Source organism: Rhopilema esculentum, chromosome 2 (assembly GCF_057945365.1).
Source record: "Rhopilema esculentum isolate cy_ngs chromosome 2, ASM5794536v1, whole genome shotgun sequence".
In the NCBI taxonomy this organism is placed as follows: Eukaryota; Metazoa; Cnidaria; class Scyphozoa; order Rhizostomeae; family Rhizostomatidae; genus Rhopilema; species Rhopilema esculentum.
Genome location: NC_142816.1, coordinates 2,532,896 through 2,560,609, shown reverse-complemented (window position 1 = coordinate 2,560,609; position 27,714 = coordinate 2,532,896). Strand labels below are relative to the sequence as shown.

Sequence of the window (27,714 nt, the reverse complement as noted above, 5' to 3'; positions counted from 1 at the left end):
ACGGACACAGGAAAAAAACTCAAGATAGAGCTAGCAAAGCCATGTGATTTGACGACAAGTTTACAATTCATTTTGGTTTGCATAGCAGTAAGAATGAGATAATAGAAATGTAAGTGACACTAGAAAAAAGCAAGGGAAATGAATAAAGAAAAAAAACTATATTAAAGATAAAAAATGAGAAAATTAGGTTAATGGTATGTGCTGGTATTTTCATCATATTTGATTAGGTCGGACTTTCTAAAAGGTAGTGTTTTATTTTATTTTTGAAAGATATTTTGTTGTTAGCTTCCTTCAGATCTAGTGGCAAAGAGTTCCAGAGCTTAATACCGTCAAATGTAAAAAAATTTCTTTTAGAGTTGGTTAATATTGCTTGTAGGGAAAAACCAAGGCCTGAAGACTGTCTTGTATTGTAACGATGAAGTTTTTTTGTTTTTAGACATTCATGTCCAAGAGTAGTGTAACTGCTGTCTTTATTAATTTGGAACATAAATTTTGCTGTCTCAAGTTTGTATAGTTTGTCAAAGTTCAGTAGCCTTAAGCGTTTAAAAATGGGGTCACTGTGAGCAGTAAATGGAGCAAAGTCAGTTACTCTAATAGCTTTTCGTAAGTTGCGTTTCAGGGGTTCTAAGATCGATTTTCTTGCACATCCCCAATTCAGTATACCATAGAGTGCATGAGATTGAATAAAAGAGTTATATAGCATTCTTAAAGTGTTTTGGGGACAAAATGTCTTAGTTTATAAAGAATCCCAATACCTTTAGATATTTTAATGTTCACTTCCTTTATATGTTGTTTCCAATTTAACTTTTCATCTATTATAATTCCAAGATATTTTGTATAATTTTCTTGTTTAAGTTTTTCATTATTTATACTGAGATTTATTGGTTTTACTACTCTTTTAGGACTAATAATAAGAAAGTCAGATTTAGAAACGTTTAATGATAGCTTGTTGGCTAATAACCACTCAGATACTTTTGCAAGTTGAGAGTTTACAAGTCTTTCAATAAGATCAAGGTCTTTATCAGCGAACAAAATACTGGTGTCATCATCAAATAGACGGAAGTCTAGTTCTTTTGAAGAGTTTTATATATCATTAATGTAAAGCAGAAATAATAGGGGTCCAAGTACACTTCCTTGTGGAACACCACATCTTATTTGTTTTTCAGACGAAGTTTCATTATTTGCAATGACTACTTGCTTTCGTTCAGTTAAGTAAGATTCAAACCACGATAAAGCTATTCCTCTAATACCATAGTGTTTCAGTTCCGATGATTAAACACGGGATAATTAAATCCGATGATTAAATACGGGCCAACACGATCGAAATGGCAGTGGCGGAAATTCAGGCTTTCTTTTGGGGAGACCCAGGCTTTCGATTTCCCGACAAGATAAAATCTTGGATCATGTTTAATTTTGAAGAAACTGCACATTTTGATAGAAAAAAATGATTTTTTGACGGGACCCTTTAGAAATCTTTGCTGACATGACAATGCCATAATTAAGTAGCAAGAAAAACAGTCCATTTATGATTTTTTATATCAAGATCGATATCTCATCTAAAGACAGCTGATGGTACAAGAGGTCGACCGATTACACTTTTGACAAATCGTACGTTCATTTTATGCGTTTTATCTTGTTTTCGTCAGTTGGAAATACGTTTGAAAATAACTTTTATTTGTAAGAATCTGATGGAAATTTCGACTAATCTTTACGGAATTGAAATTAAATTTACAATTCACAAGCAGATATGACTTATATTGTTTATATTGTTTGTTTGATTGTTTGTTTGAATAGCCATTTAGTACTGGCTGTTTTTTATCTGCTATGCTATGTTCAAGTTTTGCAAAAAGGGAACAGAGAGGCTACAGATGACACTGGGGTAAAAAGGGAAAATGCAGATCAGAATAAAATTTGGCATTTACGCCCCTAAGATTAGCTTAGAATTATTTTTCAAAGCGATTTCTTGGAGTAATTTTTACACGTTAAACCGTTGTCAATTATCCAACAAAAGCTCGAATTTTCCGACGACATCGCTGATTGGGGGAGGGGGGCCCGAGCCCCCCCGAACACTCATAATTTCCGTCACTGTCAAATGGGGTATTTGTACCAATGGGCTTTATCATGCCAAGGAAGGAAAGTAGAAAAGAAAGTATACTTTATATCTATTGGGGAAATCGAAAGGTTGTAATCAAAATGTCCCGAATTTGCAACGGTTTAGAACAATCATACATATTAATATTTTTTGTTTTACTACCAAGGAGGGGGTACTTGACTAGAAAAATGAAGGGGTATGCAGAAAACATTCTTGCACCCTGACTCTGTCCCATAAAAATTGGAAAAAGCATACCCTGTCCAATAAAACGTATACCGTAAAGTACGGCGAAATTATGTCAAATCATATTAAGTGTCACAATACTTACCAATAGCAAATGTAACAGGAATAGGTCCATTTTAAAAAAATAGAGTAAGCTGCTCTCACATAATTTTTGTTGATGAATTTTCTTTCATATTTACTATCAGGCCTCTCAGGTTATGTATGGGAGTGCCCCCCCCCCCCGTGTTTACTATCAGTAACAATTCAAGTTGCATTATGTTGTATTTATCGAAAGTTATAATTAGTGTATCCAGATGTAATTTGTTGTCCTACAGATTTTAAAGTAGCAAATTAGTTCATTTATTATTTAGGTGACAAAGTTAAAAATTCCTGTTGGTTTTCAATTCTTTAAAAGACAGATGGCTTGATATTCTCCTCAGGTGGCGTTGTTCCCCTTACATCACAGATTCTAAGAAACATATTGTTTCATGAAGTAGCGCAACGAAGGCCTCTGAGGAACTCGGGGAAAACTGATATGGGGTCCCTATGGACAGTAAGAAAGTCCCATCAAACGCTGTAAAGATTAGGCTCTTAAATCAGTCATGTTTTCTCTTCCCCTCTCATGTCTTAGGTATCTAAGGTAGGACTGGTGCATCAGCTCTTTGGTGGGGAAAGTGAACTTATCTTGTCCATTCCCCGCCCAGAACTTTAAGCTGCTTATACTTGAGTCTTTAAAGCTATATCAAAGGTTAGGATTTTGTATGAGCTAGGTGAAGCAACTTGTGCCGATTCACCAACGATCTAACGTTGCTTCCTGTGACGAGGGGATTTAGCCTCAAGATCTGATTTGATGAGGGATGTGGCAACATCTTCTGAGGGAGCTTTTTATTTAAATTGATGGAATGCATTTGTTGATGTTTTTTCTCCGAATAAGAAATTAAAGAGTGGCTGAAGCCATCTGTCAATTAATATTAGCCAATCAATGAGCGTGTGAATAGAATCAAACTCACTGATTGGTCAAGTTTTGATTTAAAGATGGCAAAAGATCATTTAGTATCCGTCGATTGCCTTTACGACCAGTCTCTATTGACTTCTAAATGTTTTCAGTAAAAATTTTTTATGCTTCAATAAAATGACATCAATTGCAATGCCCCTCCCCAATGTTGACTTGAAACTAAGATTTACCAACCACGTTTCTTACAAATCAAAAAATCTATGCTTTGCACGGAGAAGGGGGGAGGGGGGGAGGGGAAAGACCCAATGCCATCTCACAATTTTTGTGAAGGATTTTATTTATCAACAGGTCGTTGAAAAATAATTTTTGAATCTGTGTCTTAACAAGAATACCTTCACGCAATGTGGTAAGAGAAAGAGCAAACATTAGAGGTTATTTTGTTTACTTGTGTTTCTTGGAAAGAACTTTTTCAAGTTAACAAGAATACAAGAAATAAGAAGATAGTCGAAAGATATTACATATTTTAATGAGTCTCTCAAACAAAATATATGGATGCGATTGAGTTTATCTAAAAGTTTTATACTTAAAGATGTCGAAATTTATGCAGTATAGAATATTCAATGCAAATGTGTTAAATAAATGCAAATCTATTCCAAATGAGTGTATCATCTATTCCAATTTCTCTTGCATCTTTTTGCGAAAAATCACGGGTAAAAGTGAAACAACAGCTGCAACAACCACAAGGGTAATTGACTTAAAAGAGAGTGCGTCACCCGTAGTTGTGAGTTCGTACAGTTCAAATCCAGCACTGATGTAGCCAAATGACGGGGGCGCCACACCTGAAATTTAATTTAGTTAACTTCAAGAATAAATAGAGATAGATATTAACTCTAAGTATCAAAAAAAGAAAACAAAATATCTAAAAACAAAATCGTTGATAAACAACAAAAATTAAAATGACAGAGAAGCTATGAAGATGCTTGTTGAAGGACAAAAAGAAGATACGATTTCTACTCACCAATGAATGTACCAAGAAAAAAAGGCCAAAGAGCGACATCTAAAACTGGCGATGTGATATTTATGAACCAGTTAGGTAAAAATGGTGTTATTCTAAGGAAGATGATGTAGTGCAGCAGATCCTGTCGATGATGGTCTACCTGACATAAAAGAAATATTTTTTACAAAAAATCAAAATGCCAATCAGTTAATAGAGAATTAGTTTACTTGGTGGTTTTATTGCTAGAGGATTTTCAAAGGGTTAAAAATTATAAAGTCACTTTTTATCAGACACTAAGAACCAATTTTCTACTCTGCTGCTTAATTTCTTTGTTGATGTTATTACTTAAACTTCCTTAAATGCTTGTTGAATACCACCTATGGAAGTATCACTTCATAACACAAAGGCATTACATAAAATAGCATCAAATAAAACACCTAAGCTGTCGCAAGTAGTTTTTGCTGCAACATTTCGATAAATTCACAAAAGAGCTGAAACATTTTCCGGCCTCAAAGTATCCAGGAAATTTGTTCACCTTCTGAGCAATATTGAAAATTAACATATTGTTTCATTTTTTAATCCCATCCTTGCCTTTCCATGATTCAAAAAATAATGAGCATTGAATCCTTCAGGTCAAACCAGAAATTGGCCACTTAAAAGACCGACATTGAGCAAGGTTTGTGCAGAAAATCAAAAATTTTCGCTCCCTTTTAAAAGTATGGAAAGATATGTCTCAAAACTGGCGATCAGTAGACTGGGTTGAAAGAAATAACTTTAGTTTTCAGAATGCAGAGAAAGGCCTAAAGACAACGAAAAGGCGATCCCTTTTTTCAGGTTTTTCATAGCACTTTAAAACGTGTTAACAAGGGGTTGGCAGTCACGTTAGTTTTCACCCACATTACTTACAATCCACTCTTGGCAAAGATTTCCTGTAATCTTGAGTTTCTGAGAAGTATCAGACAGAAAGCATGAAAACTTCATAAACTTTGTATAAGTCATTATTATTTTAACAATACCATACGTGTTTTTTCCATTCCTTGATGCGTTCTGGAAAATACTTTTGTACCAATTTTTTTCCAACTATTGAAGAAAGACTGTAGCAGAGTGAAGAACCAGCACTTGTGCACTGAAATGAGAGAAAGGATTGATAAAATGCAGATCAAATCAAATAAACTGACACAAAGCAGGAAAAAATGTCACAATGACAAAGTTGTGGCAAATATGGATGCAGTGAAATGAAACGATCTTTGGGAAAGATCTAGAAAAAAGTTTAGGTCAGGTTAAAGGAAAAGGCAAAGGAAAATTAACAAAATAAACATCCAAAACGTCAAGCAATTACCATGATATACTTAAAATTACAACATCTTCAAAGTAACAGAATACAAAAGAAATGCATTTGTATCTAATTTAAACAGCAACAGATATAAAGAACATGTATCATAAGGAAAAAACACAAAAAAATTAGAATTTTGGCCGAAATAGCTTCATAAGACTTTCATTTTCGGGTTGTTTCAGATACAAAGAAGAAAAAAACACAATTCTACTTACCAAACAGACTAGAAATAATGCTAAAGGTAAGGGAAACAGGAACCCTGACAAAATGCTTAAGAATATTGATCCCGGAATGGCAAATGCATTTAGGCTGTATAGTAGTTAAGAAAATTTTAAGATAAAGATTCAAAGACTGTGAAGGAATCTGATGAGTACAAAAAAGTTTATCTGTGAAATGTATTGATTAAAAATAAATGGAATGGCCTCATTCATCTTTTATTCATGTTGACAGACAGATGAGAAAAACAGATGAGAAAAATGTTAATGTATTCTGGATCAAATGTAAGTAATGTTGATGAAAACAAACATATTGTCCCTTTTTGTAAGAATGTTTTCATAATCCTGATGAATGGCACCTTATGCTGCCAAAGGTTGAATCAATTCTTAACAAATACTTTTACTTTTATTCATACATCAATCAGAATGTGACACAACACTTTTTTTCTCCAATTTTCATTATTTTATTATGTTGTTATAGGATAAAAGCAGGAGGCGAATAAGTCTGTAAAAATCTATAAAGCAAGTCTGGAAAGCACAATACAGTAGAATCCCGTTATAACATACTCGGTTATTATGTACTTTCGGATATAACGTACTGGTGTGCTTGGTCCTGGCAAAAGGTGTGCTTGGTTTTAATCAATTAATACTTACCCTTGTTACAACGTACTTCAGATATAACATACTTAATAAGCTGGTCCCTTAAAGTATGTTATAACCGGATTATACTGTATTCAATTGGAATAACTAAAAAAGTAAATTCCAAGAAAAACCATAAAAAAACTTAGCAACTGGCCACTAACATCAAAATAACTCATTTATGAGTACAAAATAGTATAATTGTGACTTTCTATTTTTGTGAGGCTGATATTTGAAAATAAAAGAACACTATTGGCCAACATTAATTTACGCTCATTAAATCAACAACTGCAGAAAAGATACAAAATATATGTTGCCATGAAGCCCAGAACAACTTGGAGGAAAAACTCATCTTTGTAGTTTGACAAGACTCTACCAAGATCTTTTGCATCATCAAGATTCTTAGGAAGTTTGAATTTTTCCTTATCAGCACTTAAATAAAAGGATACAGGAAGATGTATTGTGAGTAAAATATAATAATGAAAGCAAACAAAAACTAGTTCTTTAAAGGCTAGAAAACATGGCACATGTTTCTCTGTGAAATACTTTCTCTTGAACATAATTATGTCATTTAAGAACAAAAAATATTCTATAGAATGAGTTTTCTAATAATAAAAATAATTTGAATTTAAAATTGAATTAAAATTATCTGCAAATACAAAATTTATAAAAATTAGAAACAAGTAAATATCTATTTAAGATTGAGTCTTAAAAACTAGAATACAGACTTCATCATTACTTCCTTTCTTATCCTGTCTAATGCCAATTCAACTAGCAAAAATCAAGTTTATGGCTTTTAATAACTCACAGACTCATGTTTGGAAACTTCAGATATACAAATGCCAAAACTCCAATAGCAGTGACAAATATCAAAAGGATGAACAGTATCTGCTTTTTGGTGTCAGCTGAAATTGGATAAATAGGTAAAAAGTCAATCAATAAATTAATAAAGATGCAACAGTCAAATAACATCATCTCTTGCTGGTTTTTTTCTGCACTGGAATCAGATCATAAAAATGGCAACACTTACAAAAAAAACTTAATATAGGAATCTGTCAACATCAACAAGCTATATATCCACCCATGGCATTGTTGTGGGTTACATATTTGTTGAGGGACATTTTAATAAGCAACAAACGATAACTATAGACAAAATAAGATTTTTAGGACATGCCCATTTTGCTGCCAGAAGACTTTTCATCACTGGCAAGGAACTCCAATTTTATACCTAGAGAACACCCAATAACTTTTGGTTACATAAGGAAGTTTTGAAAAAAGCAAACATTTGAGTAAACTAAAGCTTTTTGTCTGACACTCTTGAGAGTTTAAAACATCAGAACATAGATTGATAACTTTACGCTTGGCAATATATATACCCAGTTGTGGATCAAAATAGGCCAATCAGAAACGCAAGCACATGACTGTTGAGGTTGACCAATCAGTGCTGTTTACCTATTGGGAATGTTACCAATGGAGTCCTAAGGTGAAAAAAATTCCTTTTGTCTACACAAAAGCAGTTTTTTCATGCTTGTGTAGATAGACTCCAAAACTGCTAAATGGAACAACAATCAGGCTTTACTAAAAATTCCAAAAATGTGGCAATTATAGTTTTTTGCACAATCTGGGTTTTCCAGTAAATGCTGCCCGATAGCAGAATCTGAGGTTTTAGCTTTATAACGAAGTTGCAAAATCATGGGATAACATCACAAAAAATATGTCACCAAAATAGTACAACTCCCCCAACATTTTCTCATCAAATTTAGATGAATTACACAATCCTGCTGAGAACTGGGGGCATGTCCTCCCATGGCACCACTCTGGCCTTGTGTTATATTAGAGATGACACCATATTAGAGAGACCCTTGGTTGCACAATGATGATGTAATATGCCTTGCCATTCACATAAACAAAATTAGCCATGCATTTAACATCACCAGCAGAACTAGCAGCTGCCAAATTATTTTGAAGGTCATTTCCCCAGAAAAACAAAGTATCAGGAGACTTTGCTTCCAGGTCGAAAATTATCTCTAAGTATTTATTATCAATGCAAAAATAATTTAAAACTATGTAGAGAGTTTGTATGTAAGCCAATTCGATGTAAACAAAAGGCAGTCTTAGCCAATATTAAGAACAAGGTTTTAAACAGTTTCCTGGGGAAGCATCCACAACCCTCTCTTTCAGTCATACATTACTCTTAATAACGGTTGTATAGCGAATGCAAACTGAACTGCATCGTGAATGGTGAGGAAAGACAGACTTGATTGAAAACGACGAAAAAAGGAGAAATAAAGAGCTATTACCTGGATCAACTTTGATATCTGTTTGGTAACGCCTCATGCTTGAACCATCAAACTTCAATCCATTTTCCCTAGAACCTGCTGACGTTTCTTCAACATTGTTAGATGAATGGTGTGCTGACTCACAACTATTATCACCATCCTCCTTACGAGGAGAAGGTGAATAACTTCCCAACGGTGGCCTTTTCTGTACGTTAAATGCCATTTCTCTTATTCTTAAATAAAATCTATTGTTATATGGTTACAAATTGATTTTACAGAGACATTTAATGTTGAAAACTTTCATTTTAGTAACAGGTCTGCTTCTACAGCTGATAAAATCGGGCGGCCATTTTGTCAATGTTCTCACAAAGGGTCAATACGAGGCTGTACTTAAAAAGTCTTCCGATTGTGTGGTTGGTTCCAGTTGTGAGCGATAGGGCAAAGTTCAGTTCAGTTCAGTTCAGTTTTATTTTAAATTCCACTGGATACATACACTTGTTGCAAATTAGAAATAATTCAAGCTTAAAAGTATAAACAATGTTAAATAATATAAACGCTTTCAGTTTCAGTTCGTATTTCAAAATCCCACAACATACACTTCAAAAGATACAAATAATAGGGCGTTGCGAGACGCTCTTTTTCCCTATCCCCCACTCTTGACGCTCTGGAACTCTGGAACCCAGAGTATTGGAAAAACTGATCTAGAATTTTCTAATTGTATGCCAGTATGTTGTGGCAGAATAACTCATGTATCAACAATAAATTATTTTAGTTATTAGCCTGCAACTTTAGAAAGTAACTCTGTTCTTTGAAAAGGTGAGACTCTTTATGGATTCCTAAAACAGTAAAATATAATGGCCCTTGAATTTTGTCTACTTTTCCATAAAGTACTCAATGGTAGAAAGAAATCACAACCACAATTTGAATTACATAAAAAGTAGCCTTTTCTAGAACATCGCTATGCTTTTTCCTAAAGTTATGCCTTGTAAAGCCTTGGCCAAACAATTCGATTTTTCGCAAGATTTTTCTCTTGACATTTGATTTCAAAACCGAGCGAAGTCGAACATGGATGGCCAAACAATTTGATTTTTCGCACGATTTTTCACTCGACTTTTCACTCACGCCAACAAAATGAAGGCGATGAAACGCAAAGCGGCTGCAAGTGTCCTTCACATTCTCTTGACGAACTCTAGCATAAGACCATAAGACCGCCATTAAATATATTAAGACCCTGTTCGTTCGTTTTATGCACGAACCGTCATTAAATATTTCATTTCATTTTAAGCAAATTACTGTTTTCAGGAATACTTTTGTTTCGTTTGATTAATTCCATCTCGAAGACCCATGTAATAGAAATTGTTCATTTTAAAGCCCAGGGTTTATTTTAACTCGCAGTGATAGCCAATTTTTGCAGCAATAAAACGTTATTGTGCAGTGCTAAATTCAAACTTTGTGCAGTGATAAAACTAAAATAAAGCTAATCAAAGAGCATTACAATATTAAAAACGAGAAGATAACAGTAGCAGTGATCATAATTCATGAAATCTGTTTGAAATTTGTTCAGTATCTAAAACCTATCGAGATTTTTCATGATCCATCTAGTTTGATGGGTGTGGTCATGAAAATTTTCAAAAGGTGACACCCAAATTTTCAAAAACTTTTGAATATGTGCAGTGATAAAAATTTGTTAAAATAAACTCTGGACAAGCCTCTGCTAGGAAGGTATCTTGTGGCCTATTTAATTCTCAGTTTGCACTTTTTGTGTCTAACGATGAGCCGAAGTTCAACAATTGCTGCAATTTTGATCATTTCTAACAAAGACTTATTTCTAAATTTTGAAGGAGCGCCAAACCGAATTCACTTCCTTTAGTATACAAGACATCAGCAGATGATGGAATTATGAAGCAAAGATTGCATATCTAGTTAAAAGAGCTCGAACAAGTTCTTGCTTAAGAAAAAGCATCGCTAGAAAACTTGAATGTCCTGCCTTGATGATATGTTATCTATCAAAATGCTTGATGTCATATATTGTAGATTTTTTTAGTTATATCTATGAAGTTATCTTTGAAAGCTGTTTGAAAGAAATGACCACTGGCTAGTATTCTGTACTGAGGTTGCACCATCTAAACATACATACATCTTGATGATCTTGGAGTTTGCATAGGCCTTGATATCTTCAAAAAAACAAAAGGCAAACTGCGTAAGAAGAATAGAAGGCATGGTTTATAGAAATTAAAATGTTTTCTTTTAAAATATGTGTTTAGTTGATAATGTCACGATGGACCAAGAAACCTTAGCATATCCCTGGCACGAGAAAAGAAGCATAGAGCTAAAAAGGCGAAAGATGAGACAAGTATGTTCATTTTAAGAAAAGACAGGTCCATAAATCTGGGAAGCAAGACATGAGTTAAGCTTTCCGAAGTTTTCTTCGGAAGAAAGTCATATACATAGGCTACGAGGCTTCAAACCTATTTGGTCTAATTCATTATTAGAAAGCTTCAACGATTTTGAAGAACCTGTTAAAATCAAGATAAGAAGACTGGGCTTTATCAAGATGATAATGATAAATAAATGTGAACAATTTTTTGGCAGTGCAGAACTTGAAAATGGCTTTGAAAAAGCAAACATTTTACAACATATTGGCTAAAAGCTTTTTCGTCTGACACTCAAAGCATAAAACGTCAGAATAAGGGTCCGAAAGAACACGATGAAAAATATATACCCAGTTGTAGTTCGAAGTAGACCAATCAGAAAAATGCAGGCACAAGACCGGTATAGTTGAACAATCAGTGTCCCGTGCCTAAAGACAAATTACCACTGGAATCCAAGAGAGAAAACGAACCTTTTCTGTCTACAAAATGGCGGCTTTTTGTTTGTATGTAGATCGATTCCAAAACTGCTAGAAGGAAGGACGACTGGGCTCTGAGGAATAGTAATAAATGGTAATTTCCCCAAAAAACAATATTTAGCTAAAAATAAAATTATCCGCATATAAAATATAATACTTCCCTAGACATTATAAATGTGAATGTTACCAGTTAAGTTTTTGTTTTAGTTATTGGTGTACATTCTGATACCAGTTTCTTTGCATTTTACATAAGTAAGACAAAAATGCTAGTCAAGAAAAGCAAACAAGACACGAAACAGATGCTTAGTATAATTTATGCATGAAGTTATAAAAAATAAATTGTCAAGTGGAGTACAAAATCTATAAATTTCTTAGAAATTAAAATTCTTAGAAAACACTGTATAGAGCTAATTGAATCCTTGCTACACTATCGATTTAATCATATATACATCACTGCAGGCCTAACGAGATTTTACATCTCACGAAAATTAAACTTTTAGAGCCCATTCATAATTCTTTCAACTTTAATTCTTAAGTAAACTTTTAACTGTTTTTTCTACTAATCTAAAAGCTCTTGTGTCTCCGTTTCCTAAAAAGCTGTCTATTACTACGTCGCTAAAGACAATGATTTCCCTTTCGTTTCTCATAGAGCCTACCTTGAAGCAAATTAATCTATTGGTCTCAGAAACTTTTTCACCTGATTCTCATTCTTCAAAAGGGGCGCACAGTTTCCAAAAAAGGGGCGCCATACTTGCTTCAACTCATCGAGGGAGAGGCAACTGCCTTTAGTTGCCCCTTCTAAATCCGCCACTGCTTAGAAGAATAAATGAATTAAAGTTTTGATGCAACCAACGATGATACTCTCACTGCAAGATAATTCAAATTTTTCTATTCTCAAAAGATTTACTTCGATCAACGTCCTTGGTTAGGCAAATTATCAAAAATCGAAAAAAGGTCAATTTCCTCAAACGTGTTTCAACTATCTGGCGATAACTTTGTTAAAAATGTTCCACTTTTTACAAAAAATGCAGTTACCGTACTTACTTAATAAGCACATACCCCTGAAGCTATTTTTTTAAGTAAGCGCACAATTTGCTTATTCGGAAAACACATTAAATGTTATAGTTCTTAAATGTGACGTCATAATAAAATCTATTTTTCAGTTTTAACCACGTAACCTAAATGAGCACTTTGTAATACCTCTAATTCTGCAACTTCTGTTAAATATGCCAAAATTGGCTGAGATATGGCCAATTAACGATTCGAAGTTTACTACCGTATTGCTTTCAATTTGGCTCTGTTACTAAAGTTATGAAAAGAGACCAAATTACAGTGGTTTGATGGGGAAGTGTCTTGTGCATATGTTGCCATATCTCAGCCAATTCGTAACAAATTAATCTGATTTTTCACAGATAGAGGCATTTCTTGGTGCTCTTTAAAGCTGTGGGATTATAATTCAAAAATTCTAAAAAATATATCTTTGTGACGCCATCATTTAAGAAATCTATACCTCTCAATTCAATCATTCATCTTCTACAGGAATGTCATCAACCTTTTTAAGTTCATCACTATTTAGTATACGATTAAATGTTTTCTTTTCGCTCTTTTCATTTCGCAGTGGTCGTCTAGTGACAATATCACGCTGGATTTTCTTTGCTAAATGTGCAGAATTGATATATTCATCTAGAGGAGTCGAATTTCCTCCAACCTCTTCAGCAATGTTTTGTAATAAACTTGATATTAAATGATTTCCGTTATTTGTATCATCACTAGGATCTTCTGGTTGCACAATACTCTGAATAACTGCATTCTTTCCCTTGTCTAATGTGTTAGAATTTCCAGTGGCCTTGCCCATATCGATGATTCTTCGTGCATTATTTATTATACTCCTAGCTCCTGCTTTCCATTTAGTTTTTGGTAAATCAAGATTCTTTAAATATGTTGATATCACAGCCCAGTCATCACTTGGTGATGAGGATTTCTTGATTAACGAACTTGCTTGGCGGTGGTTATGCGAATGCCAATTACCCTTCGTTCTGCTCTCTAGCTTACCAGCTTGCTCTCCTCTTAATATCTTGGATCGTTTTGGAATAAAATTTCTCGGAGTCTCTTTACTATGATTTTTTTGTAGTTTAGTCCTTTTCTTTTGGTTCTTTCGATTGGGTTGCTCTTTTTTTCTATGTGTTTTGGCAAGTTTTTTGCGTGAGATCTTATTTCCTCGTTTATAAAATTCAGGTGATCCTAGGTCTTCGCTAGAAAGCATTGAAGCCATTTGGTCACTGACTAACGGCGCTGCTTCGAGTTCTGTTTTATATAAGATAGATATAATATTAAAGTCATTTATTGAGCCACTATGAGCAAGAGTGTAAGGCATTCATGATATGTCCACGAAATTCAAAGATTGTATTCACCAGAAGAATCGAAACATGCAAGAGAGAAACCCTAGTGCTTACAAGATATGTCCACTAAATTCAAAGATTGTATTCACCAGAAGAATCGAAACATGCAAGAGAGAAACCCTAGTGCTTACAAGATATGTCCACTAAATTCAAAGATTGTATTCACCAGAAGAATTGAAAAATGCAAGAGAGAAACCCTATACACCCACAAGATATGTCCACGAAATTCAAAGATTGCATTCACCAGAAGAATGGAAACATGCAAACCCTATGCACTCAACAAGTTTCCCTTTTTTCAAAGTTCCATTCTTGACGATAACAAACGAGGTTAAGTCACAGAGAATCGCAATACCATTTAATAGCCCTATACCAGACATTATTTCATTGCGTGCATTTTCTGTGGTGGCTACAAAACAAATGCAGAGCGCAAGCTCTATTTTTCAAGAATGATAGGCCTATCAATCCAACTATGTGATTATAATGTTGGGTCGTTTAAATGTACAAAAATAATCATAACACTAGATAGAAGTGGGTGCTTTGGTCTCTTTGGTCACGCTGTTTCGATAAATCACTGTATATGGGGTGTTACTTGGAAAAGCTACCAAAGTAGCAAAGTATACCTCTTGGTTTTCCTAGAAATTTTTATTTCCCCTGCTAACTAGCATAAAATTTAGAAGCCTATTCCTTTTCATGCTATACGAAGCTTTTTTCCATCATATATCCATTTATTGGATTATTGAGAGAAGGGCTAGCCTAAGTGTCTTGTCCACTCTGCGTTGTATCCTCCTGTTGTTTTTAATTTCAGCCCAATATGCGATGGGGCTGACTGCAGGCTCAACCCATCCATTGTATATTGGTGCGAGGATGGCTCAGTTGTTAGAGGCGCTGACTACAAACCCACGGGTCCGTGTTTCGAGTCCCTGGCATGACCAAACTTTCACCCAGAGTGAGGAGAGTCGCCAGCTTTCTGTAATTCCAGGCATAGGAATCACGAGGTGTGGTCACATCGAGAGGAAGGACCAGGACACTGCTCGATAAGCACAGCTTCTCAGTGTCGAAAAAACTACCTTCGGATGCTAGGTAGAAACAAATACAAATACAAATACAAACCCAAGTCATTTTCTGAATTTGAATTCAAACCAAGAGCAAACAGCAACATACTGTAAATAAGTAATCGAGCCATTTGGTCACTTGTTTAATTATAGATACAAACAAAATTAACCCATGAAATTACCTTGTGAGATTTGCAATGGAAAATTACCAGCTGGTTGAGCAAAAGGTGACCAGGTAGGGGAGTTCGCGGAATACCCAGTTTTAGACAGTTGCTTGAGCCCAACCAGGTCCAAATCCAAAACATCAAAATCAGAAACACGATTGATTGGAACATGATGCGCAACATGGATATTTTGATCGACAGGAGACTGCTGAGGCCTGTCTTGTGACACAGGGCGTCCAACAGCATGAACAATATCAATTTGGTTAGAATCTTCGCTTTCTTGTGCAAGTGCACTCGCTCTTACATTTGCCTTGCTGATTTCTGCTAAATTTCCAACAACGGTGACAGGTTGTCCCTCAGTCATCAAAGAAGACTGACTTGGTTGGTTAACAATTGTGACCGGCCTTTCTTGGTGTACGTCGCTACTAGCTGGAAAGAGTGGATAGATATCTAATTTTTCAATTAAAAATTTTTTTTGGGTTTAGGGGGGGGAATAGCCGCTCTCCTTAATATATTATCTAGTTTATGAAACATGTATATATGAATCTGATGTTATTTGGGTGCCTTTTTGCAAAATTAACAATAGCCTATTATCTAATGCAACCATTGGGAATTCAAATGACCACTGAAATTCATCGGGACATAATCTTCCGATAAACAAATACTTCAGAAATTCGCCTGATCTCTGACAGCTTATTGCTTACCTGGTAGGCTGGTGTGCACATCTTCCGCTAACGTATGACTTCCAAAAATTGCATTTGAGAACGGATTTTGCTCCATTACTTGCAAATTACCACCTGAATCGCCAGCCACCTTAATACCATCACTGTTTTCGATCTTCGGGGGTGGCTTTGGTTTACTTAGCTCTGTTAAAATCTTCTGCGCTTCATCTGCGGGGACCTGCGTTAGAAGCTGACTTTCAAAGTCTTCGCCTTTCGATATGGTACCAAGTGCTTCAAGTGACTCAGTTGGATTGTACTGAGACAGCAACTGGTTAATAGATAGTGCTGAATCATCATCAGCGTCATTATTTGTCACTTTATGGTTCTGAGATTCAGCTTTCAATGCGTTTATAATATCATCGTTTGTTAGTTTCCCATTTGATTTCAAGCGTATGACTTTAATTTTTGCATTACTACCAAAGCTGCTAAGAAGTTTTTCAAGCTCTTCCTCGTCATTTGAACTTTCGTTTTCTTTAATTTTTGCTGCAGGATTCAATTTGGCATTTTGATCATTATCCTCAACTTTATGCCCAGCATCTTTAGCGGCCTTGATCAACTTGCTTACTGATTTATGAAGTTTATTTATTTCCACTTGTGTTGGATCAGACATTTCTTTATTCAAAGAAATAGATGGTTCCTCTCCATGCTCTTTTCCTTTGGAGCCATGGAACATTTTATGAAGCTCGAAGGAAGAGCTATCAGCTGCCCCTTTGCCTCTTCCAGAATCTCCACCTAATGACTCTTCTATCTTCTCGTAGGCATTATCAAGTGCAAAGGACGACACCTTGACTTCTTTGGAATGACTCGTTGGATTGGCAGCGATTTCGTTGCTGTCCACGATAGCATCACCCGGGTTTGCTGGACTACTTTGTTCTTGATTCTTGAATAAGCAAGGAGGGTCTTTTAAATGTGTCTCTTTCTTTTCTACGAAAATACGATTCATCGAACGTCATTGAATGATACCACCAATAGGTATCAATTATTGTTACTATGTGAACGCTAAACACTTACAGGATTAAATAATAAACAGACTTAGTCAATGATAAGGCTAGCTTTAATCAATCAAAATTTGACCCCTCTAAAAACTCGGCATTTTCTTACAAAAAAGACTTTTTTCTATAACCGAATTCAATTCCTGCTTATTCTAAATATAAAGAAGAAACTTAATCTGTTTTTAAAAGAAAACATTTTCCAAAATTGTTGAGTATTTTTCTAAGCTGATAGCCTCACTTTTAACCAAAATTTGACCCCTCTAAAAACCTCACAAATACAATGCAAGTATTTTACTATCCACCCTTTTGAAGTTTATCTATCAATGTTCCACATACATGACTTCTGTAGGTGAAGCGTTTGATACCTTAACTGACTTTTGATTTGTTAACAATGATGTAAGTTCTAATTAAAAACCCGGAAGTAGAGCCATTGGAAATAATTCCATGGAGGTTGTGAAGATCTTCAAAAGCAATCTGGGTTTTCTAGGAAAATCAATGAACCTTAAAGGCATTGAGTCATGATAAAATGGTTTGGGTATACTCTAAGTGCTAAAATCCGCTGAGTCATGATTTTCATGACTGCGATGCTATTGGTTGACCTGGAACTGGTCACATGAACTCACCTCGTACTGATTGACAAAGCAATTTTCATCAACAGCAAGTATCACATGAAACAGCAGCGATCACGCCGAAACCAAATGACCCCCAATAGAAAAGGCCTATTTACCATGACTCAATGCCTTAAGAACTATAAAAACATATACCATTTGATTTCATTCTGAGATACTTTTGTGGTATAGGCCATTCATTTTCACCATTTGGTAGTGTGACTCCGATTGACAAATGATCTAATCCGGTACCAGCTTTATGGAGTGCTTCTATATAATATTCCCTCCCAATGTCCAAATGTATAGGCGGAGATACCTGTTCATCAGGATACCTAAAACCAACAAATCAATGTTACAATGAAACTGAGATAAGTATAGTAAGTCATATCGGCTGATGTTAAGTGCTCTTTTGTATAGTGCGTGTCGCTGTACACAAAATGTAAAGTAATTACAAGTTGCTACCTCGAGAACTATGACATTATCATCCTTTTGCATCATTTTGCCTTTATGAGGAAACATTTTCATAGGCATAGTAAGCTCGGAGAAAAGAAATAATAATATATATTTTTTTATATTAGTAGAAATGATTGAATTCACCAAAATTAAAGAAGATGTTAACCAAAATCAAAGGAATACGTTAGAGAAAGCAGTGTTTAAAAACAACTTTGTACAAATAGGAAATTTTTGAGAACCTCCATAGTCTCTGATTTGAAAATGCAACATATAATGGCAAATTTAATTTTTACCGAAAAAGTCAAACAAAGATGTTGGAATGCCTTCTTTTGGGCCGAGCCTGCTTGTTGAATGTTGTGATAGTCTTATCTGAATTGCTAGCACTTACTTTTCAAACTGGTGTCGTGCAGTCACGTGACTCTCTTTCAATAGCCTCTTTTTGTGTTCCTCACTTGCAGTGCTAGATAACCACAGCTCACATTTGCGGTCACATGACATAACGAACCGATAATCACCTGTCATTGGTGCAATAAACTGGCCTCGCACTCTTTGTCCGTAATTGTATCTTTCATTATACGGTGCATCGAAAGTTTGAAGTATTTTTACCGAAGAGGGGATGTTTGGGTATGACGTCAATGCAGTCAAGTCTCGTATATCCTCTCCTTTCACGTTTGTCCAGACCTCCCTTACTACTCCATGTCTGCCTAGTGTAAACAATAGAAAAAATGGAATGACATTTGAAAAGAGACACAATTCTTCATAAAATCGATGGTCCGTTTAGAACCTGTTGCCTATCATCCTGAAAAGATAATTTGCTCAGACACTCTAATTGATTGACAATTATCATGTAAAATGATGTTCACAAAGTTCGAAAATGGAGGTTTCAACTTCTAAAGCTTTAAAATATCTTTGTGAAATCTAGAACCACCATCTTACAAAATGCACATCTTACAATTTTAGACCCTAATGTCTGACAGAAGGCTCTCTATTCAATTTATAAGGAAATTGTCACAAAATTTGTTGTATACTTTGAGGTCATCCTTCATGTAAATTGACCTACAAGTCTCCAAAACATTTCAACCTGATTTTCATTCTTCAAAAGGGGCGCACAAATTCTAAAAAGGGGCGCCAGACTTGCTTCAACTCGACGAGGGAGGGGCAACTGCCCCTAGTTTCCCTCCTTAAATCTACCACTGTTTGGTAAGGTAAATGGATACGGTTAATTAAAAGAAGAGGGGCTCAGTACTTGACAAAACATAAAAAGACGCTTTGGTGACAGCGTGACCAATTTTCTGAAAAGAAATTTTGGAATTTTGAATTCCTCATTATTTTAAACTGTTTGTATATTGTGACTCTAATGTCAGTTAGCACATCATGCGATAGAAGATATTTGATAGGGCAATGAGTTATAAAATTTTACTTAAATAGAAAAAAAATTAAAGAAAAAAACTAGAAAAAATTTAAATGATGAAACAAAAAAGATACTAAAGATGGCACTCAAATTAAACAAAGACCTATTGGGATATAGAAATTATAAAAAGACATTCAATGAAGGAAAAATATAATTTTTACGAAACTTCATAGTCGCCATATCGTTTTTGAATCACACATAAATGAAGCACAAAATTGATAGTGTTAAAGCAGGAGAGCCTGTTTAAACCCTTTAATCAGATAACACAAAAAATTAAATGTTACCAGTTTCGAATCTAAATTTTATAGTTGTATGGTCAAACAAAAGAGACCGACAACAAAATTGGAGACAATTAACATTTACTTCTCAAGCTACTGTGCAATTGCTATTTATACCTTTCTATATCGTCATCAGTTTAATCCATCTAATTGGCATAGCTCGAAAAAATGACGATAATTAAGTTCTAAAATATTATATATTACATCGCTATTAAATGTCACTCCACAAACACAATTTTGTTCTTCAAGCAAACGACAGTAAAAAATATTTTGAAATTTTAAACTAATCTAAAGGGCGTGGTCGCAAGAATTTTCAGCTCACTTCGCTCGCAGGGGACCCTCGTCTGTACCTCTACTGGAAGGTTTACAATTTCCTCTCGTTTAAAAGTTTTATATAGAAAAATCGCTCACATTTTTTTAGAAATTCCCGATAAAACAGAAATTTAAATGTTAAAGCGCTTCAATCCTTAAAAACTGGGAATTTTGCAGATTTTGCTCCAAGGATAAATGACTTAGTTTTAAACTTATGCATACTGCTTATCATTTTTAGATATTTGCTTAAAACTTTGGAAAATTTGTTTTACACGTAGCACTTCCTTGCCTTATTCAGAACATAAACGTTAGAGGAATTGTACAGGAAATGGACTGTTGTAGAATGGGGGTCAGCCACAAAAAGCTACATATGACGGTTATTTTGTTTGATTAGCCAACCATTGCCACGTAAAAAAGCCATAGCTTTTCAAACACATTTACAAAACGGGGATTTTCCCCCAATTTTTAAGGGTGTGGTCAAAAAAAATTTACCCGGGGGTAAAGCCCCGGACCCTTTGCTGTTGAACTCTTCATTGCCTCTCCAATCTTCCAAACCTGGCTACACCACAGGTCTGGGGCACAAGCTACCTGTACCTGTGCATCATGAACATCTTATTTACACTTATAAGAACCAATAATAATTCTTTCAACACAGTACTATCGAAAAATGTGCAGCTCAGAATTTTCCTTAAAAAAAACCCTGTTACATGGTGTTAGGTGTGGAATACAAACCATCGACCACAAACGTTGACTAGAACTTGACTCTTGAGCTACATCCAATGAAAGTAAAAATACCTCATAACTGTTATTACAAGAACAGAAGATAAATCTTTTTCTAGAATGAATGAGATCTTACTTGGTGGAAACTGTGATAACAGCTCCTTTCGTATTGGAAAACTTGACTTTCCACTTGGCATTTCAACACCAATCTTTATGCTATTTCTTTTCCCACCTACGGCAGTCTGAAGTGCATCGATGAAGTAATACATACCAGATTCAAGGGAAACAGGCTTCGAAACATCAAATCTGAAATTATGATAATTTAAGAGCAAAAATACAAAATAAACAATATGAAAGTCCAATGATAATAATTTTTAAATATTCTTTAGTTATTTTTAATATTTTTTTAGTTTTTTAAAGCTATTTCATTAGTCAAGACAAATGTTAAGTAAAGTAATTGATTGGAAATGCAAATTGTGCAGACCTATCAACGACTTTTCTGTGTCTTTATAAATTTTGTTGATATTTTTGAATAACTTGATATCTTTACCGATTTTAATGACTCTTCATACTTTTGTGAATTAATATCATAATGAATAGCTTTAGCCAAAAGAATATTGAAAATGGTTTGCATTACTTTTGTACTGATCGATGAAACGTATAAAATATGCCTTTACAAATAGGTGATTATGTTTTGAATAGGTTGCAGGTAAGATATCCATTTTGAAAAATTACTGAATGTCTTGTATAGTTTTCAATTATTTCTACCTAGCATTCGAATATACACTTCTAGGACTTTGAGATGCTCTGCCCTTAAGGTAGTTTTTTAGTCCTCGTATTCGATGTGACCTCCTTGTGGTTCTTAGATCCTAAATTACCGAGAGTTGAAGACTATCAAACAACGGACCCTTAGAATTGTAGGCTCTGACCAGTCATCCAGCAATATATTTCTTAACTTGCGTAAAATGCAAAGATTGTACTTATTTTTAGCTTCTTAAATATGACCTTTGATGCTCTTAAAATGAATGAAAAGTCCAAAGAGAACGTTTTAGAATGAATATGATAACTGAACCATTAAAATAAGAGTTCTCATTCAAATATACTTGAGTAAAAAAGATATCAGCGGAGCAGTTGTACCGTTTCTTTATCAATTGATAGCACGAGTTTGGTTCTTTGAACAAATTAGGAAAATTAATGATTGGGAGGAATTCATTTGCGGTTTCTTTCTCAAAGAATTTCAAATCCTGCGGGTTTATTCTATAGAACATCTAAACTTGTGAGGCTTTGCAATCATTATAATCTTTGCAAATAATGCTTTGCGTAATTTCTCTGAAAATAAGTGCGCTATTTAGATTCATCTATTTTATACGCACGTTTTACCAAAGATACGCTTGTCTTTGATAAACAAAAAGGCATGAATATCCAGTAGAAAGAAAATAAGAATATCCAATGGGATACCATAAACTTTAATAGAGCTAAGAAGTATGGACGTCAAAAATCATTTTGAAAGAACAGAATAGAATTGTCCTTGAAACAATAGTTTTTTCTGCAAATTACCATAAAATTATTAAATATATTCAGGGTTTTCGACATGATAATTTTCAAAAGACACGGGTTTTGTGCTGACAGAAAAATATTTTTCTTACATGTTTACAAAAAACTAAATTTTCAGGCTATTAAAAAAGTTTTAAAGTAGATGTTTATCACTACCCGCGACAATACCTTCAAACTGTGTAGACCTTCTTCAAAAAAAAGATAGGGTTTTTGAATGGCACATAATTCTTTTTCGCTTTTTATCAACAATCCTTTGACGGTAGGACCGCCACGTTTTTTTCTTTCGTAGGTTTTTTAGATTGGCCTTCTCTCTTTCGATGCAAGTCAAAATTGTTTTCCGTAGGAGCCGCAATTAATTACCTAAAATTCGTCACCTCAGAGTCTAACATTCCATGTCCCAACCTGATTTCATCCCAAAACATGAAAATCATAACACAAGGTAAGTCGCAGAAAGTAACACTTATACATAACTACCAAAAATAAAAATAGGACTTTTAAGAAAGCATCACTTCATATATGATGCGCACAAGTTCCTTCTTTATTTTCATAGGGTATTCTATCGACCATGCGGTTGCCATCTTACACTTTGAGGCGGGTGTTTTGATAAAGCGTTTTTCAAAAAGCAATAACCTACCTTTGCTTTGTAGAGGATGGTCGATAATCTAAAACCTTTTCTCTTTTATTGCATGTATCATCTTTACTTAGAAATAACTGGCATCCATCTGTGCATGCACCGAAAAATTTAAACTTCCCCGTTTCTGGTGCAAGAAAATATCCCGAGACATGATGGCCTATGGTCGTATCTTTGTCAAAATCAGTAACATCGAAATCAGTTATTGACCGTCCTCTTGCTGGCCTATCTGGGAATGTACCATCACTTATGAGATCCTTCACAGAAGAGCTGGATATATTGTAGAAAATTTCATCTGCTAAACCTAAAAAGGAGAGAAAGTTCTTTAAAAAGTAAAGGAAATAGTGAAATATTTAAGTTCTTGTATAGGAATGAAAGAAGCAATGCAAACAGCTTTGCAAACATATGATTGAAAAAATGGAATTATGAAGAAGTTCATGAAAATCTTATGTCTATTTTGGTGGGCAAGAAGAAAGGTAGGGATATGCTTGAGATTCAGCATCTCCAAGCATCGAAAATGGCTTCTATTCTAAGCAGCTAGCAGCTATGATATTTTCATCTATCTATTCTTCAAACATAAATGCTTGCCAAGAATGCCTAGAAAGACAAAACATTGCAATGTGAATGTTGATCGAACCAAAAAGTAAACCATTTTCACAGTCTATCAGTACAGTTGCTCAATCTGTCTCCCCCCCCCCTAAAAAATGGCAGAATATCGATAACCTTAAAAAGCAAATGAACGCCAACATTTATATGAAAAGTTTCAATGGCAACCATAGAATAAAGAAAAGAGACCTCTGTAACAAGTGCTTGAATATTGAAAAATGCTGTTTGTATGTATTTGATATATTTGACACTTCGCCATGTGACATTTTGTCTTTTTGACATTATGCACAGAAAAGAAAATGAAAATTATAACCAATTCTTTCTGTACCTATAGATTGCAAGTTTTTACGATAGGAATATTCATAAAATTCCTGCATCTTCAAGACGTACCAGCTCTAGTTGGACGCAGGTACTCCTTGGCAATTGGTGCTGACACAGAACCGCTTGGTAGACGAACGCCTACCCGGACGGGTGACACCCATTCATTTTGAATCGATAACGCTTCAATGAAGTAGGATCTGCCAGCCTTGAGGGTTACGTATTGTGAACTCATATCTCTTGCCCTGTTTTGAAAAAAAAAATTTAATATCTGAATAAGAGAAAGACTTGAATTATGAAAAATTCAACTTCGAAATCTAATGTGAGTACAGGAATGAGAAGTTCTAGAAAAATGAATTTCGTCGAAACATGAAAATTTGAAGCGCTATACATTTAATCTTTCTTTCATTTCATAAATCTTTAAGTCTTTCATTTCATAACAAAAAAACCTAGTCAAGATTAGGATATTCGTCATAAAAGAATGTTAATAAAATATCAAATAAGCTAATATACGACACAAATTGACTTTCTTATAATCTAGGTAAATATGCAGTTTATATCTGCATATTTACATAGTTTATATCATTGAAATTATATCTGCAGTTTTAATAGGTAAATATATATCGAACATATCAAATATATTAAAGGAAGAAATATATCAAGTAACAGAAAATTATAGAATTTCACGTTTATGGCTGACATAAAATAGACATAAAGCCTTTTAAGAACTTAAACTTGTCTATAAACCAAATAGTGTAACGCAATTCAAAAGTGAATTTAAATTTAAGGCAATGAAAACGTAAATGATGCAATAAAGAATATGCTGAATGAATACAAAAAACTAACACTTTAAGATAAAAAAAATAGTACAAAAAAAGGAACCGAACTCTGAAAAAATACGAAAACCAATGAACCGCCAAAACAATAAATTAATACGAATGCAAATACAGAAATGAGAAATTATCCTTGAAATATAAAAGGGAATATATAAATATTCAGATATATATAGAGACGAGTGAAAGAGGATAATTAAAAAACATATTGTGAAAGACCAAAGGAAAATGATAAAATAACATATTCGGGGAGAGATATTATATTACGCACAGAAGCGACATAAAAAGCTTTTAATGAAAAACAGATGAGAGAAAATGAAATTTTAACAAAATGATAAACAAAATACCCATCGGAAGGATGATCAATAATTTTTGATTTTTTCGTTTCATCATCATTTGGGCTTAAGAATAATGCGCATTCATCACTGCACGAAACTGCAAACATGTACGGGCCATTGAGTGGGGCATTGAAGTAGCCCCGGAGTCTCTGACCAAATTTCTTTCCTTTCTCACGAGGAGTTGAAAATCTGTCGATGTTGTACAAAACAGAGGGGTTATTAGGGTAATCTGGTATGCTAGTAAACGATTTGATGTTGTTGACAACCAGAGGTGACCACAGTTCACGAACAAGTCCTGAAAATGATAGAAAGAAAACAATGGTCTTTATCCTAAGAAAGATTATTCTGGACAACTCAAATACGTTTATGGCTATTCGTTGCCATTCTGCAAAAAAGAGACTGTAATTGACTGATTCGTATTTGTAGAGTGAGATCTAGTATTCTGATATTGTGTTTATTTCTAAATTAAATAAAGATTCAGATTGTGCTAGAATAAAAAATAGTATACCACAAAAATATAAGGTAAGGGTACTTTATTTTGATAGGTAGGAGCAAACAAATGAGAAATGCAGAAAAAACTTCATAAGAAAGGCAAATAACAAAGATTACGTAAAAATTACAAAGATCTTCGAAGTAACCGATGAACATAAAATATGAATTTCAATTTTTTCACTCGTATGAAATCTATTGCTTGATTGAAATAATTTGAAATGTTGAAAAATTCTAAATTAAAAATATAAGTTAGAATTTGAGCTGAACAAGTTGAAAAGCTATTACTATTTAAAGAATTCAAAAAAAAATACAAATTCGTTTAAAATTTGAAAATAGTTTCAATAATCGATGCTTTAATGCGATGACTCTTCAGGCCTGGCCTTAAATTACATCAAACTAGATATAGAAAATTAAAGACTGAAAGAGTAGAGAATAAATATACTACAGTGTAAAGATTTTCAGTTTCTTTTAATGTTTATTATATCTAACATAAATCATTTATCATATTGATTGAACTAAAAATCTAATTTTATTTCAAACACTAATTTACAACAATTTAAAGATATTATGTCATTAATTGTATAAAAATATGGTATGAGGTAAAGGATATAATGAGATAGGTTGTTTTGAAGACAATGTCTTTAAGATAGTGTAACTTAAGTTGTATTTTTAAGCTTTAAAATTTAAGCATTAAATTTATCAGAATATATAAAGCATTTTGTTAAGTTTCAGCTAGAATAGTATGGCATAAGAGTGTTTTGATTTGAATAATAAACCAGTTATTTGTTGTCAATGATAAATTGCAAAAAAAATGTAGCATTAAATTTACTGTTTGATATTTAATTTAGTAGCTGGAAATGCTAGAAAAATCAGTTTAACAGAGCTAGAAAATCTATATTGCTTTAAAATATATGATTTTGTCTCTTCTTTTGTAGCATCTAAGTGTGATTCAAATCCAAAGTTTCGGAGATGAATAAGTGCTTCCAATCCGGAAATCTTCTAAGCGTAGCATGGATTGGCCACAAAAGTTGTGTCCATTAAAACACTCACGCAATAACATCTAGAGAAAGAAATTTATAGGGGCTAAGCAGTGGAATAATGCATTACATTATCATTGATACCAATTAAAGAAAAGATCCATCAACATACTTATCATAAATTATCAACGCACTGCTGAAATGTAATTTTTCACATTACATATTTTAATGAAAATATCGTTCTGTCTCTCTTTCATTTCAGTTGTAAGAAAATTATGTTATATATGATTGCACAGAAACCATGAATAATTGAAAAACAGCAAAAAGCCAGTTTCCCCGAGAAATATTCAAGCACAAAGAAGAGGATGGGTGAAAGGGCGGAGGGGAGGAAGAGTAACAGAAAAAGTTTCCGAAGGCATACAAATAAAACCCCTATATATTTACAGTATTAGAATACGCCTGTTTATCAAAAAAGAGAAAGATCACATAAGCATTAATATTCGGCTTAAGGAAATTCTTGAAATTCGGCATCAGCTTAGACTTTTGGATGCTGCCAAAGAAAATGATTCTTCTATGAAAATGGGTAAAAGACGATTATTGAAAAGATCTTGTTGATTTTCAAAGAGTATTGTTTTCAGGAGACTAGTTGGCTGTAGAGTAATATGCAAACTCCTTTGTACCGGGCCTAAGGGTGTCGAATCAGTGCCAAAACTGCAGGGTGTGGTTCAAGTCTAATCAGAATTTTGAAGTCAAAGAGAGTGGGAAAACGGTCAGAAAGCAATTCAAGAGATCTTTAACATCAACCTTAGTCGAGATTTACTCTTTGTGTTTTATGTCCTTTCGTTTACATCTGGCTTTAGTTAAGGCTTTAGTTTAGTTGTGATTCAGCTGTTCTGATTTTCAGAGCTTTGTGCAAATTTTTCAATTCACCCTGGAACATTCCTCGCCAAAAACCAAAGCAAACAGAAATTCTAAAAAACTAGATTAAGTCTGAAGTTACTTAAGATATAAACAGTCAAAAAATGAATAATCGCTGCATGCATGACATAATACCAGTCCAGCTATCACATCTGGACTACATTTCGACACATTACTACCCGTTCAATGGTAGGTTATCGTAACCCGGATCCAGTCTGGCTAGGTTGGGTTTACAATAAAGAAATTATACCTTGATTCATTCAACCTGATTTGGTTTGCATAGTTTCTCAGGGGTTTATCTCGAGCCTTAAAGATTTAGAGTGATTTAAAAAACAAGTAAAATGGTATTTTACCTT

General features: G+C 34.1%; 2 protein-coding genes across 2 annotated transcripts in view; both read right to left on the bottom strand.

Annotated features, from left to right (window-relative positions):
- Window positions 1-3,762: 3,762 nt before the first annotated feature.
- LOC135695304 (transmembrane protein 41B) lies at window positions 3,763-9,114 on the bottom strand. Its single transcript, XM_065214360.2, has 7 exons — window positions 8,754-9,114; window positions 7,262-7,358; window positions 6,757-6,885; window positions 5,815-5,908; window positions 5,288-5,392; window positions 4,288-4,426; window positions 3,763-4,108 (listed from the first exon to the last, which is right to left on the bottom strand). The coding sequence occupies exons 1-7, from the start codon at window positions 8,953-8,955 to the stop codon at window positions 3,939-3,941; spliced, it is 936 nt and encodes a 311-aa protein (XP_065070432.1). The 5' UTR covers window positions 8,956-9,114; the 3' UTR covers window positions 3,763-3,938.
- A 2,317-nt stretch (window positions 9,115-11,431) lies between these two features.
- Window positions 11,432-27,714, bottom strand: part of LOC135695293 (uncharacterized) — a 35,516-nt gene continuing 19,233 nt past the window's right edge. Inside the window, exons 19-27 of the mRNA XM_089110433.1 lie at window positions 24,834-25,405; window positions 23,873-24,045; window positions 22,880-23,180; window positions 20,828-20,997; window positions 18,359-18,674; window positions 17,674-17,849; window positions 15,900-16,841; window positions 15,214-15,624; window positions 11,432-13,884 (exon numbers count right to left, since the gene is read on the bottom strand). Of these exons, the coding sequence (XP_088966559.1) occupies window positions 13,103-13,884; window positions 15,214-15,624; window positions 15,900-16,841; window positions 17,674-17,849; window positions 18,359-18,674; window positions 20,828-20,997; window positions 22,880-23,180; window positions 23,873-24,045; window positions 24,834-25,405 (3,843 nt within the window). The 3' untranslated portion in view covers window positions 11,432-13,102. The remainder of the gene's footprint in view (window positions 13,885-15,213; window positions 15,625-15,899; window positions 16,842-17,673; window positions 17,850-18,358; window positions 18,675-20,827; window positions 20,998-22,879; window positions 23,181-23,872; window positions 24,046-24,833; window positions 25,406-27,714) is intronic.